This window comes from Microcaecilia unicolor, chromosome 1, assembly GCF_901765095.1.
Source record: "Microcaecilia unicolor chromosome 1, aMicUni1.1, whole genome shotgun sequence".
In the NCBI taxonomy this organism is placed as follows: Eukaryota; Metazoa; Chordata; class Amphibia; order Gymnophiona; family Siphonopidae; genus Microcaecilia; species Microcaecilia unicolor.
The window spans coordinates 197341417-197359108 of record NC_044031.1 but is presented as its reverse complement, the minus strand read 5'-3'; the positions used below and the strand labels follow the sequence as shown (position 1 = coordinate 197359108).

Genomic DNA, 17692 nt, shown 5'->3' with positions numbered 1-17692 from the left:
ATATCCTTTCTGGGCCCTTATTGGGAGTGTAGGAAGTTATTTCACAGGAGAGGTGAACTTTAATGTTTTTTCCGCCGAAAAGTTGAGTACCATTGTAAGTTTTATGAGCTCAGATGAGAGGAAAGTGCTTTTCTTTAATGGTAGTGAAGCTGTCCTCAAGATAGAGGAAGGATAATAATAATAATTTATGGTCTACAGTCTACGCCCTGATCCTGACTGGGATGGGCTGGAGTGTAAATTTTAAGGGGCTTCGATGTTAGCTTCAGAACTTAGTACAAGAACAGTGCTAAGCAGACTTCTACGGTTTGTGCCCTGAGAAAGGCAAGGACAAATCAAACTCGGGTATACATATAAAGTATCACATACCATGTAAAATGAGTTTATCTTGTTGGGCAGACTGGATGGACCGTACAGGTCTTTATCTGCCGTCATTTACTATGTTACTATGTAATTTAAAAAAAAAATCCTAAACTTACAAACCTAAGTTAAGTGCCTATTTTCATCTGAACTTAGACTCCTAAGTTTTGTCAGTGGAAAATTTGCTTAAACTTAGGCTCCTAAACTGGGATCTACCTTTCATTTGCCTGGATTTGGACCCACCGCTATAAAGTGATGCTAAGCTTCTAACTTTTATCCCTGTCCCAAATTTGCCCCTGTGGCTGCTGCCTTTTTAGGATTCAAGTCCTAACTTTAAGAACTTGTCCTAATCAATTTTCAGAGATGCCAATTTAGAAGCCTAACTTTGAAAATTAGACACCTAAACCCTTTGAAAACTGATGTAAGGATAGGGCTTTACTGTCATTTTGCTGTCCATATGCACACTCAGCTTTTTTTCTTCTAGGGTCATTCCTCTCCCCCTTACCTTTTAACATGTCTTTTGCTGCCACAGCTTGTTGGAGCCCAGCTTGCAACATAAAGAACCGGCCTCTCACAATGCCAGCGATACTCCTCCACCTTCCCATCCGACTGCATGAGTTTGTGTGGAAGCTGATTGCACTGGATGACATCAGTGCAGAGATCATATCTGGAAGCCTCAAACTGCAGCAGCAGTGGTTTCAAGGACCAATCTGCAACTCGAGCTACCACTATGATATCAACAGTGCTAGCCATGAGCACAACTTTGCCCTGGGTGCCTTTTGCCCTGGCGGAGCCATAGAGAGGATTCAAATGAGGGACAATGTTACCATAGTCCTGAGACCGACTCCAACAGCAAACCTCAGTGCCACTTTTAAGAATCATCTGAGAGTGTCTTTCATACCAGTCATCAAAGGCAAGGAGCTTTTATTTCTCTTGTTTTCCATGTACTTTAAGGTTATTGAGGGTCCTTTTTTTACTAAGCTGCGGTTAAAGGGGCCCTGCGCTAGCAGCAGTGGCTGTTTTTGCCCAAATTGGGTAAAAAGCCCAAAAAAGAAAAATGGCTACGCGGTAAGTTTGCATTTACCATGTGGTCATTTCAGGGGGAGCGCTTACCGCCACCCATTGAGGTGGTGGAAAGGACACCCAGTGGTAACCGGGCTGCTGTGTGTGGTGCCTACCTGATTACCACTGGGTAACACCCCTGTGGTAATATTTTTCTGGAATTTTAGGTAGCACCAGAAATGCCGCATGCTGGGGACAGAACTACCCCTGGAGGCTGTGTTAGTCCTGTAGTAGTTCCGATTTGCCACACGGCAACCCTTTAGTAAAAGGGCCCCTGAATGAGGTGGATTTTCTGCTTTGAGGCTTGTGAGCCTGGGAATATCTTTTAGAAAAGAATAGTGATCTACATTGAATCCAGATCATGGTAGAGACTTGTTAAATAAAGAATGAACAGCATGCAAAAGGGGGAATACATTTTAGCCACTTAAGATGACATTATTGTTCCCTTAGTATCATTTCAGCTACTTGTTTCTTTAGAGCAGGTGTGGGCAAACTTTGGGTTTTCAGAATTCCTCAGTGAATAACCATGAGATATATTTGCATGTACAGCTTCCATTCTGTTCTAATATATCTCATGTATATTCATATTGGAAATCCTGAATACCTGACTGGTTTACGATTCTCGAGGACTGAGTTTGCCCACCTGCCTTAAACTCTAAGGAAAAACAAGGAAAGGGGATGAGATTTGATGTACCACTTTTCTGTCGTTGCAATCCAAGTGGTTTACATATGATATTACATATGATATTGTGTACTTGGACCAATGGAGGGTTAAGTGAATTGCCCAGAGACACAAGGAGCTGCTGTGGGAATTGAATGGGTTCCTCTGGTTCTCACTGCACTAACCATTAGGTTACTCCTGGATCTATTAATGCCTTAGATAAATTTAAAAATCAAATTATTTTTTTTTAATTGCTGAGACTGTTTATTGATGTCAGATTTGTTTATTGCTCAAACGTAGAAAAATGAAAAGCCATGGATGTTTAAAGGTCGCTTATGACTCCAGTGTCTCTGCAGTGATTCTTATGAAAGAGCAGGTTACAGAAGATGGGTCCACTGAGAGGATGCAGCAGCCTTCTTCACAGTTTTAGGCAATGCTGTAAGCTTTTAAAGAAGCACAGCGCCATCTGCGTAGACTCTATTTTTATGGATCATGGAGTGCAATGGCACTGTAACTGTGTAATGAAACTAAAATACCTTGTCTGTTAATGTTTTACATAAAATACTGAAATTCAGCTTATATTGGAAAAGGCTTTTTGTTTAATAGTGTGTTAATCCGTGAAAACACATTGGGGGAACTGGCGCCAAACGTTAGGCGCTACTTTCACGTGGATTTTTCAGTGCGAAAAGAGCTTTCTAATAGATGGAAGGTGGAAAAATGGGGGCAGAAGTGGTAGTTTTGCACAAAAACACATGTGATTATTAAAAGAATAGCATGTAAGTGTTCCGTGAGCATGGGCAGATCATGGGCATTCCCCTAAAATGCACAGTGTTATAGAATTCAGGGGATCTGTGCCCAACTTGTGTGCCAGGATTTATACCTGGTTTCAGTTGGTATAACTCCTCGTGCCCTCTCCCCCCCCCCCCCCCCTTGCACTTTCCAGACTCACATGAATTTTCTGCAAGGTGAGAGCATTTTATTTTTTGACCTGGTAGTTTTACTCTTGAGGGTTTCCAACTCAAATGGAACCAGACTCTACGAGTCCATTTGCAGCTCTCTGAGGTTTTCCACTTATTTTTAAATCCCTGTTCAATGTCACCAGCCATTGCTATGGCAATCGATAGTCGAAGGTCACAGACTACAATCCTTTATGTATGCATCCTAACTCGGTTCTGTACATGTTGCCATTATGCAATGGGTTGGACACCTCAGCAGAGGGGGGCTCTGGCTATTGCCTGTTGAGAGCACCCCAAGCAGACCCATGGAGCAAAAGGCAGGTTTGGAGCTGAGCCTGTATAGCAGAGAATGTGACAAGCTAGACAACCTTTTAATTTTTTATAAGCATGGTTAAAACTATCACTTTTGATGTGTTGACTCTATCAAGAGACTTGATACAGTCTCATGATTCCATCCATCAAATCAGTACTTAAATTATATTAGACTGGACTTGTATCACGCTAATATAGTGATAGTTCAAAGCGGGTTACAGAAAAGTAAGAAGTAAATCATATGTTTAGATGATATAAAGAATCTGAAAGACTAGACAGGCAACCTTAAACTTAGTTCTTTCAGCTATTGATAGCCAGTGTAGCTTTGCAAGGTAAGGTGAGACACTGGTGTATCTATTTAGTTTGAAGAATAGTCTTGCCGCTGTATTCTGTGTGATCTGTAGTTTTTTTTTTTGGTACGGGGAGGAGTGACGAAAATGATGGAGGGGATGGGATGGGATGACTTTTCTATGAGGAAGGGCTGAAGTGGCTATGGCTCTTCAGATTGGAGAAAAAATGGCTGAGGGGAGATATGATAGAGGTCTATAAAATAATGAGTGAAGTGGAATGGGTAGACGTGAATCACTTGTTTACTGTTTCCAAAAATACTAGGACTAGGGGGAACGCATTGAAGCTACAAAGTAAATAAAAAGTAAATAATTTTTAATCATGAGAAGTTTTAACAGTAATAAATTCCAGTAAGATGCCACCTTATAAGAAATAGAAGTTGACAACAGACTCTTAAACCTAACATCACGTACTGACGGAAAGTGTAACAGACATTGAGGGGCATTTTCGAAAGAAATGTCTAAGTCAGAATTTGGATGTTTTACAAAGACATCTAAATTCTGAACAGTGAAGAAGGTCATTTTCGAAAAAGATGGACGTCCAACTTTTGGGTTCGAAAATACCATGGACATCCTGTGATTTGGATGTTTTGCAATTTGGACGTCTCTGATTTTCAGCCATTTTCAAAAAAAAAACGTCCAAGTGTAAAACGTCCAAAGTCAAGCTATTGGGACATAGGAGGAGCCAGCATTTTTAGTAGACTGGTCCCCCTGATATCCCAGGACAGCAGTCGGGCACCCTAGGGGGCACTGCAGTGGACTTCATAAAATGCTCCCAGGCACATATTTGACCATTCCTCCTTTACCTTATGTGCTGACCCCCCCCCCCCCCCCCCAAACCCACTATCCTCAACTGTACGCAACTACCATAGCCCTTACGGATGAAGGGGGCACCTACCTATATGTGGATACAGTGAGTTTCTGGTGAGTTTTGGAGGGCTCACAGTTTCCTCCACAAGTGTAACAGGTAGTGGGGGTATGGGCCTGGGTCCACCTGTCTGAAGTGCACTTCACCTACTACTAAACTACTTCAGGGACCTGCATGCTGCTGTCATGGACCTGAGTATGACATCTGAGGCTGGCATAGAGGCTGTCAAGTAATGTTCTTCACCACACTTTTTGGGGGTGGGAGGGGGTTAGTGACCACTGGGGAAGTAAGGGGAGGTCATCCCTGATTCCCTCCAGTGGTCATTTGGGGCACCTTTTTGTGCCTTATTTGTACGAAAAACAGGTCTAGCTCAAAACGTTTAAGTTTTAGTGCTGGACGTTTTTGTTTTCTTCCATTATGGCTGAAAGACGTCCAAGTCTTAGGAACACCCAAGTCCCGCCTTGAACACGCCCCTGATACCCCCCCCCCCCCCCTTGAGATTTGGACGTCCTTCTGATGGACTTCGGAGGTTTCAATTATACCGATTTGGACGTTTGTGAGATGCCACTTTTTGGACGTCCATCTCTTTCGAAAATGAGCCTGATTGTCTCTTTAAATGATCAGAAATATTGACTGTTTTCTCAAGATAGCATGGGGCTTCACCTTGCAATATCCTGAAAATTATAGTCCCTAATTTAAACTGCACCCACAGCTCCACCGGCAGCCAGTGCAAGTCATAGAAAGAATAAATCAGCCTGGCTGCTGTGTCCTGAACTATCTGTAACCTATACAATGAAGTTTTAGTACAGTGTGAAAGAATACTATTGCAATAATCAATTCTTGAAAGAAGTAGGGATTGAACCACTATGCTGAAGGCAGAGAAAGTAAAATATTTCTTAATATAGCGCAGCTTTTTAACAAGAAAAAAAGATTTCTGGACAATTAGATTTATATCAGCTTGCATATTTAGCATATTATCTAGCTTGCTTTTTTCGGGGATTATTTAACAGAAGCAAAGAAGTCTTCCCGGCAGCCATATTCTATTAGAAATTAAAATATAAACGCAAACCTATTTGACTTTTTTTCTTCTCTTTCTCTTTATTTTAAAACAGAGGAGTGCATTTTCAGCGTGACTCCAAACACCAGCTCCACGGTCTATCTGCAGACTCCTAACTGGGACATAGGTTTGCCAGATTATGTCTCTTTCTCATGGAACATAGTTGTCCCCCCAAAACAAGAGGCCAACCTGGCATTCCTGAAGGACAGGATGGATATTGTTTGTGAAACAGGACGAGCATATGTTAACATAAAAGAGCAGAAAATGCAAGGTGAAGAGATTATTCGGAGAGATGATCAGCCATTGCCTGAACCTAAGAGCTTCTACAACTCTTTCTGGGTGAACATTTCCAACTGCAAGTCGATGGCAAACAGTAACAAGCTTAAAGTGCAGTTCACAGTAACGCTCACCCAGAGACGTACAGGTAAGCTCCCTTTATCTCCTCTAATGATCAGTGAGCTCTCTAACAATCGTTTTCTCTGCTGCGTGTACTCAGCACGGAAAGAAAAAAAAAGTTGTCACTAGAGAGCGCTGTCTAACCACGCACTTGACCATTTTGCGTTCAGCAAACACAAAAATTCAACAGTCCATGAGGTCGATAGGTGCGGTTTGTGTGAGCTCCGTAGCACTTTAATTTCTGTCTGTGTCTTTAAACAAATTGTGATTTGTACGAGAGTACATTGTCAGACTATTTCTCATGTGGGTTCTGAAGCTCTCCTGTCAGTAGGTCAGATATATAGGGCCAGATTCTATAAACGGCGTCTAAAAAAACAAGCGTGTCCAAAAATAATGCTTAGCGCTATTTTATAAACCACGTCTAAAGTTAGGCACAGTTTAAAGAATAGTGCATAGGGTTGGTGAACGTGCCTGCATTTAGACTTACTACTACTACTACTTATCATTTCTATAGCACTACAAGGCATACGTAGTGCTGTACACTGTACACAAAGGACAGTCCCTGCTCAAGAGCTTACAATCTAGATAAGACAGGTAAACAGAACAATTAAGGGTAGGGAAAAGAGGTGAGGATAAAGGATAAAGACAGGTAAAAAGACAGAATAATTAAAGGTAGGGAATAAAGAGGTGAGGATAAGCCATTTATGCCACTGAAAACCTGGTGTAAATACCCGCTCCTAAATTAGGCGTGGTTCCTCCGAATTCTTCAACCACGCATGTAAATTTGAGGAATGCTCCCAACACACCCACACTCCTTCCATGGCCATGCCCCCTTTTCAGCTATGTGTGTTGGAATTTACACTATTTATAGAATACGCCTAAAAAGATGCACGTGTAAATTCCAATTATTGCCAATTAATGCTGATACTTGGTTGTTATTGGCCAATTATCAGTGCTGATTGGCTTTTTAATTAAAGTTGTACTTGTTAATTGGGTGCACACATAATTTAACGTGAGCAACTTGCCGCACCTTATGTAGAATCCAGGGGTTAGTGCTCCAGATTTTCAACGCATCTTGTTCTGAATGATCCATGTAAATATAGTAGTTGGATGTAAATTTTTCAATGCAATATGTATTCCATAAATCGGCAGGACTGAATCAGCTTTTTGGTTGTCAGGGCAGTTCTGTCTATACATATATATAGTAACATAGTAAATGATGGCAGCTAAAGACCTGTACAGTCCATCCAGTCTGCCCAACAAGGTAAACTCATTATACATGATATTCGATACTTTATCTGTATACCCGAGTTTGATTTGTCCTTGCCATTTTCAGGGCACAGACCGTAGAAGCCTGCCCAGCACTGTTCTTGTACTAAAAATTCTTAAGCTAACGTTGAAGCCCCTTAAAATTTACACTTCAGCTCATCCATATCTATTCAGTCACAATCAGGGCATAGACCATAGAAGTCTGCCCAGCACTGGTTTTGCTTCCCAATTACCGATGTTGCCACCCAATCTCTGCTAACATTCTGTGGATCCATTCCATCTAAACAGGATTCCTTTGTGTTTATCATACGCATGTTTGAATTCCATTACCGTTTTCAGGCTATCCATAATGAGCAGACCTGAGATATTAGTACACGTTGCATTAACTATGGAGGCACTATAGAAAGTGATTTAACTGGCTCAGGAGCAGATATTAAGAGACAGTTAACCGGATAGTGCTGCTGAATAACTGTTCTGACCCCCTCAGTGCTCTCTGATTAGTGTCAGGGCATAAGAGCATAAGTGTTGCAATATTGTGACAGACGGAAGGTCCATCAAGCCCAGCATCCTGTTTCAACAGTGGCCAATCCAGGTTACAAGTACCTGGCAAGATCACAAAACAGTACAATACATTTTATGCTGCTTATCCTAGAAATAAGCAGTGGATTTTCCCCAAGTCCATCTTAATAATGGCTTATGGGCTTTTCTTTTAGGAAGCTATCCAAACCTTTTTAAATCTCCGTGAAGCTAACTGCTTTTACCACATTCTCTGGCAACAAGTTCTAGAGTTTAATTACATGTTGAGTGAAGAAATATTTTTTCCAATTTGTTTAAAATTTACTACTTTGTAGCTTCATTGCGTGTCCCCTAGTTCTAGTATTTTTGGAAAGAGTAAGTAAACAAGCGATTCACATCTACCTGTTCCACTCCACTCCAGAGCCCCAGCCGCTTTAACCTTTCCTCATAGGGAAGTCTCCTATCCTCTTTATCATTTTTGTTGCCCTTCTCTGTACCTTTTCTAATTCCACTATATCTTTTTTGAGATGCGGTGACCAGAATTGAACACAGTATTCGAGGTGCGATTGCACCATGGAGTGATACAAATGCATTATAACATCCTCATTTTTGTTTTTCCATTCCTTTCCTAATAATACCTAACATTCTATTTGCTTTCTTAGCCACTGCTGCATACTGAGCAGAATGTTTCAATGTATCATCAACGATGATACCTAGATCCTTTTTCAGGTCAGTAACTCCTAATGTGGAACTTTACATCACGTAACTATAGTTTGGGTTCCTTATTCCCACATGCATCATTTTGCACTTGCTCACATTAAACATCATCTGCCATTTAGATGCCAAGTCTCCCAGTCTCGTAAGGTCCTCTTGTAATTTTTCACAGTCCTCTTGCGATTTAACAACTTTGACTAACTTTGTGTCGTTTGCAAATTTAATTACCTCACTAGTTACTCCCACCTCTAGATCATTTATAAATATGTTAAAAAGCAGCGGTCCCAGCACTAACCCCTGGGGAACCCCACTAACTACCCTTCTCCATTGAGAATACTGACCATTTAACCCTACTCTCTGTTTTCTTTTAACCAGTTTTAAATCCACAATAGGACACTACTTCCTATCCCATGACTCTCCAGTTTCCTCTGGAATCCTTCATGAGGTACTTTGCCAAATGCCTTTTGAAAATCCAGATACACAATTTCAACTGGCTCACCTTTATCAGTGTGCTAACTGGATTAGTGCCTGAATAAAGTTAGGACAGCAAAAGGGGACTCCTAACTTTATCTAGGCAGTTATCTGCAATATCGGCTGACACCCAAATAACTTCCAGCGGCAGACAAAAACCTTGGATATTCAATGCTGGTGCCTGGATTAGGTCCCATATTAATATCTGAATCTTTTTCTCACTGCAGTGGGCAGCAGCTTTGAAATCATTGACTACTAGGAGCTCAGTATCGGCTCCCATATTGATGGATACTAATACCTGTTGTATGTACTTTATGGAGAGCGTGACAGTAAGCTCAGTGAGTGTATTTCTAAGAAGTGGGTTGAGAGCCAATGGTATAAGTCTTTGCTGCTGAAGAGTAGAACTACTTTTGACTCATCTCTTTCCCTCATAGCGATCCAGTTATCTTTTCAAAACTAAAAAACCTTTGTTGGTCAAACCTGCCTTCAAAGAGACAAATTCCAGCATGAAACCTTTAGCGGCCATTTTGGGAAAACTACCTGTTAAAAACAAAATCTTTACTTGAAAAGATTTTCCATTTTACTGTGTTTTAAATTCTTGACATGATTAGTGAATCTGACAGGTTTCTTGAAGATTCTGTGTCTTTTATCAGGCCTAAACGTGTGTTAGGATTGATTTTTATTTGCTTTACCTTGTTTAAGTCCTGATGTCTCAGGAATGGATTCCATAGCTTTCAGGTGACATGATGAATTTGAAAGATGAGGCCAAATAATTCATGATAAAGATTAGGATAGAACTGATGATCATAGGAGCCTTTTTTGCAGCAGTCAAAGGTTGTTATTGCTTGATTTTATTTAGACTGTATCATTTAAAATATTTTACAGTGGTTATGAAACATAAAACTAATTTTGAAAAATACGTAATAATATTTTCATTAAATTAAATAAATTTACAAAGACGCAATAGCATTTTTAGTGTACACTAACCATGTAGAGGCCCATAATATTCCTATGGATGTGTATACGGTTAGCACGTGCCAAGGCGCTAAAAACGCTAATGCGCCTATGTAAACAGGGCCCTTGATTTTTATTTAATGGTAACACTTTTTATTAGGCTTTAAGATTTTATTTTTGTTCTTTTGTCTTATGAATGTATCTATGTATTCACTTATTTATTTGTTTTTACTAAATTGCTTAACAGGAGGTAATGTGTGTATCTATATGATATTGCAGTTGGTGTGTGTTATTTCCTACAAAGAATGCACAATGGATATTTTTTAGTAATACTTGTAATTTTGTTCAAAATATTTTACAAAACGTAAGTGTAAAATTGTAGTGGAATACATTTTTTTTTACGTGGCCTGAATGTTAACACGTGCCGATATTAGCATATTGTTAAATTTATTTGTCCCTCTTTTCTTTTAATAGATCCAAAAACTATATTGATTGCTGCTGTGGCTGGTGGGGTTGGGCTGTTGACAGCGGTGATCATAGGTGTGACCATGTGTTGCGTTAAGAAGAAGTAGGTTTCATTTTCCTTGAACACTTTTTATTGGGTGAAACAAACCTCTTGCGGTGTTTTTTGGGATGTAAATGCACAAGTCATTAACCAATAGAATATTTCATTCCTTTGAGTTTAGAGAAGAACTTGAACGTGAAATCGTACTCCAGTTTTGATTATGGACCCATGGCTGAGCAGTTGACTGAATTATTTGGTTAACATGCTGTCTCCTTCTTTAGAGATATTTCAAAAAAGTTGATTTCAGGAACATAGAAAGATGTTTTATCTCATGCGCTGACCAGGCCTTCACTGTGCACTCAACACGCCTCTGCTTGGCTTTTTACAAACACATATACACAGTAACAATCCACATTGACACACACCTAAACGCACTTCATATCACCCTACCACTATGCTCTCAACATTTAAAAGCCCTTATTGTCACACTTTACACATTTCACCCACAGCAGACACACCTCATGCACCTCTACCCTAGTATTTATTCCCCCTGTCCAGCATATGAATCCCAGCCTTGCATGTGTAATCCCCCATTATAATGGGGATTACTAAAGTTTGGTGTGTGGAACTCTCCAGAGTTTCGGGGGGGGGGGGGGGGGGGGGGAGGAGGGAGTGATGTGGACTGAGGACAGCGGTCCAGCCCAGAGGAGTGTGTTTAAGGAGTAAGTTACAGAAAGAAACTGTTCTGAGTTGGTGAATGACATGGGAGGAGGTATTAGAGAGATAATTACCTGTACCCCTGCCGCAACCCTTGGAGGAGAGGGGGGTTCCTGGGAAGGCAGAATAAACCAAGGCTGAATTAAGAAGTAGTTGCTACCCCAAACAGTAGCAACTGAGAAGATGTAAGGAGCTCTGGGTGGGTAAGGAGAACCTAGTCTGAGGAGCAAGGATCAGAGCAGGGGAAGCCTGTTCAATGCCAGGATGCAGCTCTGAGAAGTGCATTGCCTTAGATTATTAATGGCCCAAAGGGATGGGAAATGGACAGGAGAAACTGTATATATATTTAAATACCAAGTGACAAGCTACGGATGCAAATATGAGTTGGTGGGAGAATCTGATAGGGATTCCTCCTGAAAGATAACTGACTTGTTGGATATGGTTGAAGTTTGAAGTCATCAAAATTTGTCTGACTTCTTGAAAACGTCAAGTGTTTGCCTGCCCATTGCAGAAGTTCCAGTAAAGTTGATTTTGCATAGAAAAAGAATCCTTAGCTTGTAGAGTGGTCTTTAGTGAGTGAGGGATGCTTGCTCCCAGGCCTGATAAAGTACTACTGAAAAGCCCAACTTGAATTCCCCAATACTCCGAATCTCTATTCCGGACCTTGTCCCATTCCTAAGTTCGAAAAGGAGAGATTGTACTGGATGAGAAGTATGGAGTGTGTGGTGAAATAGAATTTGTGCTGTGGCCAGGTTCAGACTTTGGAACTGAGCTAGTGGCTGGGCAGCAAGGCTCAGGTTAAACATGCTCTTATTTATTTATTTATTTATTTATTTATTTATTTAAAAAAATATATTTATAACCCACACTTACCACAGTTCAAGACAGAGTACAATAAACATACATCATAATATATAAGCAATTTATTTTCTATCAGAACTCACACAGGTTCACCAATGTCCTCACCATCTGTAATACAGCATAATTGTTCTCTGACCAGCTGTGCACTAAAGGTTTTTCCCTTGTTAATCCATGTGCACAATTTGCCACAGATACCTCTTATTTTTCACACATACCCCCTGGTCCCCACTACCTTAGTGTTACAAGGGCTCATCTTCATTTTTCCGCCTGGGACCCATTCAATCCTAAAGAGAACAGAAAATAGTGAGAAGTGACAGAGGAAGATGGAAATAATAATCAAAGTCCACTGAGAAAATACACAGATGAGGGTAGAAACAAATGCTATTTTCAGTTTAAATACAGAGTGGAGGAGTGGCCTAGTGGTTAGGGTGGTGGACTTTGGTCCTGGGGAACTGAGGAACTGAGTTCGATTCCTGGCACAGGCAGCTCCTTGTGACTCTGGGCAAGTCACTTAACCCTCCATTGCCCGCCACATTGAGCCTGCCATGAGTGGGAAAGCGCGGGATACAAATGTAAAAAAAAAACTAAAAAACTATGTGATATTTGGAAGGTTTTGTTTTTAATCATTTTAAATTATGGGGTTGACTCAGAATGCATTTATAAATGGATTTTAATTTTAAATAAATGACACATAGCATTGTTCTACTTCTGTTTCAAGCATTGTCATATTTAGGAAGGGATATTTTGGCATATTTTCTCATTGGAAGTGCATAAAATAACTCTTCCCCTTCCCATCTCCTAAGCTCCCTGAAGTCATAATTTTATGCTGTCTGGAAGTTCAAGACAGGAGAAAGATGGGCCAGGTGATGGAAGAGCTGGGAGGCAGCCGCTAGGAAAGGAGGAAACCTGGGCATTAGGAACAGAGGAATAGGAAAGGGGGAGGTTAAAAAGAGGAAGGTCGAGGGGAGGTGAAGAGGATCAGTGACATGAAGTATAAGAGATGAGTAATGGGAGCAAGTTCCTAATAAGTGGAGGTGGAATGGTAAGAGAGGGCCAGCAAGCAGGAATAGTAGGAAGAGGGACCTGAAAGGAAAAGCGGTAGTACAGTGATTCCCAAACCTGGTCCTGGAGGCACCCCAGCCAGTCAGGTTTTCAGGATAACCACAATGAATATTCATGAGAGAGATTTGCATTCACTGCCTCCACTGCATGCAAATACCTCTCATGAATATTCATTGTGGATATACTGAAAACTTGGGTGGCTGGGGTGCCTCCAGGACCAGGTTTGGGAACCACTGTACAAGGCTGTAAGTTTCCTAGGCTGTTTTGTGACGAAAGTCTAAATCTGCTTTAATGAGCAAATATACAGTAAATGATTTTGAAATGTCCTTTTATTTATGTCACAGCTGTCTTTACTTTGCTTGCAGGAAGAAGGAAAACAAGAACGCCATGATAGGTGTGTATAATGCCAACATCAATACACAAATGCCTGGTCAAAAGGTTGTGTTTAACAAGGGAAGGCATAAGAATGAGTCGCACATCTACGCAGTCATTGATGATAACATGGTCTACGGTCACTTGCTGGATGAGTCTTCTAATGGAGTAATGACCCCAGCGATTGGTGTGTACCAGCCGTTCCAGGGTCACATGGAAAATGCTCCACCCGTACCATCTCCCAGCTTCCTGTTACAGAGGATGAAGGAGGAGAACTTTGTGGATCCTCTTTCTTCATCAATGAGAGACAATGAGCTGTACACCTTTGCACAACGAAAACCAGAAGAACCAATAAGCAGTGGAGATTCAGGTATCCACTTGCTGGAACATCACAACCAGGAAGACATAACAGACTCATCCAAAGGATAACTTTGTGCTGCTTTTACCATGTTTGGCATAGATGTGACTACATACACTCTGTCTCCGTAATCTTGCCTGTTCCAGAAATGAAAGGTAGGAGGGGGGAAGTCAGGTTTTTCTATGTTTTTTTTTTCTTTAACAGAAACCACAAAATTGAGCACAATTCCCAGGATACATTGATGGCATTGTGCAGATCTTATAAATATTTTTCTATCCATCTACAAATGGACAGCAAATATGGAGTTTTTGCTAGACAATTCAGGTTTTATTAAAGGTAAAGTCAGTTCTCAAGCAATACCTTAAACTTTTGACTATGTTCTCGCTTCATATCTTTTCACCAGGCAGTCACTTGGGTTTTATTCTTCTTGTCATGGTTGACTCCCGCGTCCCTTAAAGCTCAGGGATGAAGATATTAAGGAAGTTCATTTCAGATTGCTCAGCTTGTAGTGATATTGATTGTTCAAGTATGTGGTTTCCAAGGATGGCATAAAGATGCAGTTGGGAAGGATTACTGTAAATAAAATTATATGTATATTTAAGTAGGGACCCCTTAGCATAGACTGTGAAACTGATGTGGACCAGAGATAGAAATGCTTTATGATGAGCCTAAGGGCCATGGTGTGTGTCGAGAATGTCACAGGTCTTGAGGGTTTGTGTCCTAAGCTTTTCATGTATAAAATAAATTGCCTGTATACATTTTGCATAATAATACCACAAATATTTCATGTCACTTTAAAATCTTTGTAAATATCAGCTTTTATTTTTTTTCTTATATTTGGTCTTACTGTTGTGCCAAGGTCACCAGATATTCATCAGTAATAAAATTGTGTTATTTTCTACTGAGCATTCTGTATACTCCATGAAGAGAAAACATGGTTAAGAGGGGAAGATTACAAAATGCTGATATTCTATGATCTTTTTCTCTTAGATTGCTCCAGGAAAGAAAAAAATAACTTATTTAAGGCTGCTAGATATTGACTAGAGCCTTTTCATTGTTAAAGAAAAAAATAAAAGCTGATTCAGATTACGGTTTCACATGCATTGGTCATTTTCTAAGTTCTGACGGCAGTGTACTTTTAGTAAGAGAAATCACATAAGAATTTGGTGAGTGAATGGGTAGAGTATTTCATTAAGCCTCACTTGGAAATGTTTGAAAATAATTGGATTATTAGTTATTTTGAATTTTAGAAGCACTTTATTGGCAAAAGAAAATACATTGCAATTTTATTTCTATTTTTTTAAAAGTGTGAACAAAACATGTCATTTTCATGTTGTTGATATCATTCACAAGTCTAACCCCCCTCAGATAAACATCACACTTTACAAACTAGGCAGAGGAGGAGTCCTAGAATTAGAAATGTGAGACCTCTTTTTCTTCTCCTTTGGTATTTTTTGTAATGAGAGGTCAGCAGAGTGTTGAGACCAGAACAGTGCAAGCAAACATGAAGGGTCTAGGTTCCAGATCTTGATTGAACATGACCCCATCTTAAAAATCCACATGACCCCTTCACTCCTTCCACTTTAAAAAGACCACAAAACAGCAGCGGTAGCAGCAGTCTGCACAGGATCGTCTGTTTCTATGTGCACTCACAGACCCCAGTACCAGTCTTAACGAGAAGCTGACCCAGGAGGAGGGTCAGGGCCTGAGAACATCCACTGACTCACAGACCCCATGCTGACTACCCTTACTGGGCACCGGTTACAGTGGAGATCCACAGAGAGAAAAGGAGCCCTGTTTCTGTGAGCCCATCCACTGGTGATGTGCCTCCATTTGGGGTCCCAGCCCACAGTTTGGGAACCAGTAGTATAAATGTTTGCATTCAAGTGGGCACCCTCAAAGAAAACAAAACAAACAATAATATATCCACAGTCCTTCAGTTAGACAGTAGAAATATAAGGGCCAAATTGTTTTATTGTCTTGTTTAGATCATGTCCATTCATTTTTATCTTCTCTGGTCCAGGGCATGCATTGCTTTATGTCATCTCCCCTGATGGAACATGGGGCACTGTAAAATCCCAGGGCTTACAGGGGGCTGCAAGAGAGACCTCGAAGGTTCAGCCATGGTGTGCTTTTTGTGGCCAGCAGGTATTACCCTTAGAGTGCACCCAAAAATCCCATATGCAGATAAGGAACCAAAGATGTTGAGGACAGTATCTACTCCAATGGAATGACTATTAAGTTTTTAAAATTTCCAGATAGTAAAAATCAGACATGAATTCCTATGGCCCAGTTAATATCATGCTCATATGGGTGTGACATCTTTTGGAGTGACTGCTTCTGATTTATCCTATGCAGCCATACAGGGAGTAATTCTGTAAGAAGCCACATAGATTAACGCAGAAAAAAATGTGTGAAAATGCTGATAAATCTAGCTATTTAGGAGTGATTTGTGTCCACATACGCACCTAAATTGTTTTCCACCTAAAGGATATTCTGTAAAAATGTGCTTATGAGCCTACTGTACAGGTGGATGTTCAAATGGGTGGAATGTGGGCAGTGTGCACATTTGCACATTTATAAAATACTGTCATCGACATGCATTCTTTGTCAGTCTAGGCGCTATCATTTCCACCAACTTTGTAGCATATATTTGACCATATAGGCATAGAATAGACTTCAAAGAGGTGCATTGTTGGTGCTTAAAAATAGACACACCCTTAAAGAATTACCTTCCTAGTTATAAAGTCCTATTATATCTGATACATCACGCCCCAAAAGCTAGGTCTGGATTCAAGAATGTATCACAGGAGCAATGGCATAGAATTGAGCACTGACTTGAACTGGAAAAAATCAAAAAGCCAGCACTAAGCCAAAATAGGAAGACAGCAAATAGTAATAACCAAATAGCATTCAAGCTACGAACAAATTTGGATTTTGAAGCCATATATTCGTTTGTGGGGTCCTGTGATTTTGTTGCTGCATTTACTTTGGTACTGAAAATGAACATCTGGCTTGCCTTGTTGGAAAATACTGACTAGATGTAAGTGTATAATTTTTATGAACCGCGTTCTTTCCGAATAAGTTATTTATTATATACTTGCTCATTTTTTAAATTTTTTTTAATAAAAAGGTATGGTGATTTTCAGTTTTCAAATATTGTATGTATGTATGGGTATATATTTATATACATACACCCCATATATGTGTTGGGGTTTGTTTTTGTTTTTTTTTTGTTTTTTTTTACAAAAATTGTGTGGTAGAGTGTGTAATACATTCTAGCACTCAGCATGGACATCATCCTACAAGAGTACTTAAAACTGAATTAGCTTACGTGTTTGGGCTTTTTGTAATTGTAAATGTCTTTTTCTCTGCACCACATGTGTCACTGTAGCTTGCAAACATATGGCTCTGTAGGATGAGGCTTTTAAATAATGTTTATTTAAATTACTGTTTTTTGCTGGAATAAAAGATAAGGAAGTTAAATGGCTGTTTGACTGCTATTAGTTTATTGTCACTGTCATTCATTCTTTGTATTTGTTTTCCATATGATCTCTGTAAAATATGGCCCTTATTACATTTTAGATCTTATAAACTTTTGTGAGATCCATTCCCAGCACAATGGCATGAAATAGTGGATGTGTTTGTCTTTGATATCTGTACAGCAGTGTCAAACGTGCACCAGCAAGGGTTTTGTGAATAATCAAAAAATCCATCTGTGTCTATTTTTATAAAGGAATAAACCTATGAGTCTTCTCTAGGCATGCTGACTGCCACATTGATGACACCCCCCAAACTGTGTCACCTTATGTGGACACCTAGTCCATCTATTAGTTGGGTCAGCCCTGTATGCACCATGTACAGGGTGTGTCCCACA

The 17692-nt window shown here is 40.1% G+C and overlaps 1 protein-coding gene across 1 annotated transcript in view; it reads left to right on the top strand.

Moving 5' to 3' along the window:
* CDCP1 (CUB domain containing protein 1) overlaps positions 1–17392 on the top strand; it is a 131780-nt gene extending 114388 nt beyond the window's left edge. Inside the window, exons 6-9 of the mRNA XM_030203594.1 lie at positions 890–1270; positions 5676–6044; positions 10415–10508; positions 13451–17392. Of these exons, the coding sequence (XP_030059454.1) occupies positions 890–1270; positions 5676–6044; positions 10415–10508; positions 13451–13886 (1280 nt within the window). The 3' untranslated portion in view covers positions 13887–17392. The remainder of the gene's footprint in view (positions 1–889; positions 1271–5675; positions 6045–10414; positions 10509–13450) is intronic.
* Positions 17393–17692: the final 300 nt, after the last annotated feature.